Source organism: Pelophylax lessonae (assembly GCF_965119305.1).
Source record: "Pelophylax lessonae genome assembly, chromosome: 3".
NCBI classification, from domain to species: Eukaryota; Metazoa; Chordata; class Amphibia; order Anura; family Ranidae; genus Pelophylax; species Pelophylax lessonae.
In genome coordinates this window covers 239865476-239869019 of record NC_138770.1, presented here as the reverse complement: position 1 = coordinate 239869019, position 3544 = coordinate 239865476, and the positions used below count along the sequence as shown (strand labels likewise).

Here is a 3544-nt window from a genome sequence, read left to right as displayed (position 1 = left end):
CACTATCTGACCAAAACCCCTCATTCATAAATTCTAAAAGACCACCACCATATGGTCCTTATGTAACTTACACAAAATCTATAGCAACACCAACTCCACCACCACCACCACTCCCACCACCAACATCAATATTTCCAGACAGCCTCCAACACCAACCTTTTCCACCGTACCCATCCATTCCCTCAGTTACAACCACCATTTCTCAAATAAATAATGTTCCAATTTATAATTCCACAAGTCGCTCCTCCACACCTCAGCATTATTTACAGGCCATGAATGTGTTAGCACCAAATGACCCTGCTTATTCACCAGCTACCTATGATCACCTTTAGACACCGGTGTTTTTGTGGTGATAATGTCCAACATACTGTGAAATTTCAGCACTATAGTATTCCTTGTGTTGCATGTGTGCTCGCAATTACCTCAGGGACAACAGGGTGCAACCAACACCCACTAGATGCTGTTCAAAAAAAATAAATGTTTTTATACAAAATATTATATTTTTGTGTTTTTAAGAAAAAAAAAATAACTTGGAGGTTAAGCTCAATTGTTGAAAAAAAAATTCTTGAAATAAATATTTTATAAATGGGTACTTTATAAGGTCATTTGAAAAGTTTTGTTTTAAAAAAAAGAAAATGAAAGATTGGTCCATAAAGGAAAAAAAAAAGGCTTTCTCGTTACCTGAAACATGTGTATGTGTGTTTATTCTCAAACATTAATTAGGGGGTTCTTTCGTGACAAAACTTACCTTAGTGTGATGTTTAACCTTCTATTTATTCACCCCAAAATTACGTTGTTTATATGTTTTTGATCTCTGCAGTCCAAGGATATTGTATAGATAAAGTACAGCAAAAATTAGGCTTCTTATCAGTACATTTTTGTATTATTCAGTACAGCTTAGAAGATATTTTATTAACCAACAGATACAGGGCAAACTTTACATGTTTCTCAAAATGTACAATTATTTAATTGCTTCAAGCTGCCATGGGATCTGTCCTGTTGTAGACATAAAGTAGGATGCAAATTGATCCCTGACATGTGTACCCTGTCTGCTTCCACGGACACCAGTCCAATGAGCTATTTCTATATTATTTCCTAATGAGTCTTCAAACTGGAATCCATCCCACTGCCTTACAAAGTTATGCAAGGCACATGCAGCTTTAACAGCACAGACTGCATGTTGCATGTTCAACACAATCAGAGTGTGCAGGAACCACCATTTATTTGCCAAAATTCCAAATGAACATTCAACAACATGATGTACTCTTGTAATTCGATAGTTGAATACTCTCTTCTGTACACTCAGATTGTGCCCTGAATAGGGTCGTAGAAAAAGCTCCCCCAGAGCAAAGGCCTCATCCCCCACAAAAACACTGTGTAGGAGAGGGCCATTTGTGCCCAGGAGTGGACTGTTTTCTGGAAGATCCAGAGTATTGCTACGCAGCATGTGCCCAAATGAGGAATGGCCAAAAATACTGGAGTCAGCGCTGCTGCCATACGACCCAATGTCTATATAACAGAAGCAATAATTGGCATCAGCCACTGCCATTAACACAATGGAAAAATATTTCTTGTAGCTGAAATACTGGCTTCCACTGCCCATGGGCTTTATGATCCTAATATGCTTCCCATCGATCGCACAAACGCAATTGGGGAAGTGGCAGTGTTGGCAGAAAACTTCCGAGATCTGTGACCATTCTTCTGCTGTAGGTTTTTTAAACACACTATCTTTCAACACATCCCAAATAGCAGAGCAGGTGTCAAGGACTATGTAACTGGCCGTAGATCTTCCAACCCGAAAGGCGTAGTGTAGACTGTCTAATGATTGTCCAGTTGCTAGGTTCCCTACAAAGAAAAAAATATATATTATTTTGCAAACAGGTTTCTTTATGTACCGGTTCTAACATAATAATTATAATAAAAAAAATTAACTTAGTGTGATGATTAGTCGTTCCACAGGAGGTGTACAATTACGAAAATATGTGTCCATTCGCTGGAAGCAACTACTGAGTAAACCCAGTAACTCATCAAAACTGTGAGAACATTTTTTTTGGATTAGTGGACATGATAAGAAAGGAACAATGGCAACCTTCATAATTCAAAATAAGTTGACTAACCTTTTTATGGACATCCTTGTCCATCCTTTTTTTTTTTTTTCAGCGGTGTTTAGGCGCATTAAAATCCAAATTTTCCCACGGCCCATTGCAGGGCATATGGGGAACTCCTTACTTTTCATTTGACATTATAAGGAATAGCGCCATGTATTTTTTCTTAAATATCTTTATTTATTGGTATTTCAGGTGTACAAACACTCAACACAACTAGAAAAAAACAAAACAAAAAGCCACAATAAATGAAACAGTTGCCCACTCAGGGGCCATAGATATAGCACAATATAACCCTAGGATCAAGGCAACCATAATGAGTCTAAGACAAACCTCTAATCATAGCTCACGTCCTAAAAATACAACTCTTTTTTTTTTTTTTAATGCTTTATTGGATTTTCCAACATAGACAGTGTAAGACAATGACATAGCAAGAACATATCAAAGCAAACTGAACCAAATGGAAGACAGATAACAATTTATATTTTTTCGTTCCGCTCACGGGCAGAATACTGGCCAGGTTCTTAGGTGTTTGTACAAAGAGCAAACCATATAATAAGAGATAACAACTAACAAGTGTAGATAGGAGATGTGACCGGGGGGTAAATCACTCCATTCCCGCCAACCCCCTCCTCTCGACTCTGATGCGAGATGGAGGGGAGGGAGTCGGCTGGGAACAGGGGCACAGTGTCCCGCCGCCAAAGGGCAGCACCAAGCCCGAGACCCAGATGGATCATGTCATGACACAGTAATGTAAAAGATAAGTGGTTACAAGATTACCTAGGGTATCTAGCCTAAATCAGAGATCATGGATGGATCAAGAGTCTAAAGAGGAACACTGAAGTGTTAATGTGACACTGTTATCAATCGATCCGGAATGTTGTATTGGATGGTGTACGATGTTTAATGTTGTAGGTTGCCAGCAGGGATAAGGTGGAGGTGGTCGACGATAGGTTCACAGTGGCAAATTTGGAGACATGGGAGTATCACCCAATTGTGTTGAATGCCGGGGAGTAGAGGAGGAGTAGAGACGTGGGTGCTGTCCAGTCCGGGTATAGGTGGGTGGACAGTGGAGCTCAGTTCTTTAAGGTGAAAGTAGGCCTGGAGGAAGAGGGGGCATTCCAAAGGGTTTAGAGGTAAACAGTGAGGTGTCAGAGTAGTTAGTGGATGGTAGTGATGTGTCGATAAAGGCAGACCATTTGCGCTGGAGGCGTGGGGTAGGGTCATGCTTGGAAAGGTATGCATCCAGTTTTTCTTTATTTAGCAGGGATGTGAGGTCGATTTTGACATCTTGTATTGTAGGAGGACAGGGGTAGACCATTTTTTGAGTATTGCTAGTCTTGCACACATGAAACATGTCGAGAGCCAGGCTTTATTGTGTTGTATAGTAGCTTGATGAGCGTTAGGTAATTTTGAGGTGGGGAGGTCAAGGTAGCCAA

At 40.1% G+C, this 3544-nt stretch overlaps 1 protein-coding gene across 1 annotated transcript; it reads right to left on the bottom strand.

Annotated features, from left to right (window-relative positions):
* Nucleotides 1–961: 961 nt before the first annotated feature.
* Nucleotides 962–1658, bottom strand: LOC309550458 (uncharacterized protein; the record flags this gene model as incomplete). Its single annotated transcript, XM_082250831.1, has 1 exon — nt 962–1658. Exon 1 carries the CDS (start codon nt 1601–1603, stop codon nt 962–964), a length of 642 nt encoding a protein of 213 aa, XP_082106957.1. The 5' UTR covers nt 1604–1658.
* Between the last annotated feature and the right edge of the window lie 1886 nt (nt 1659–3544).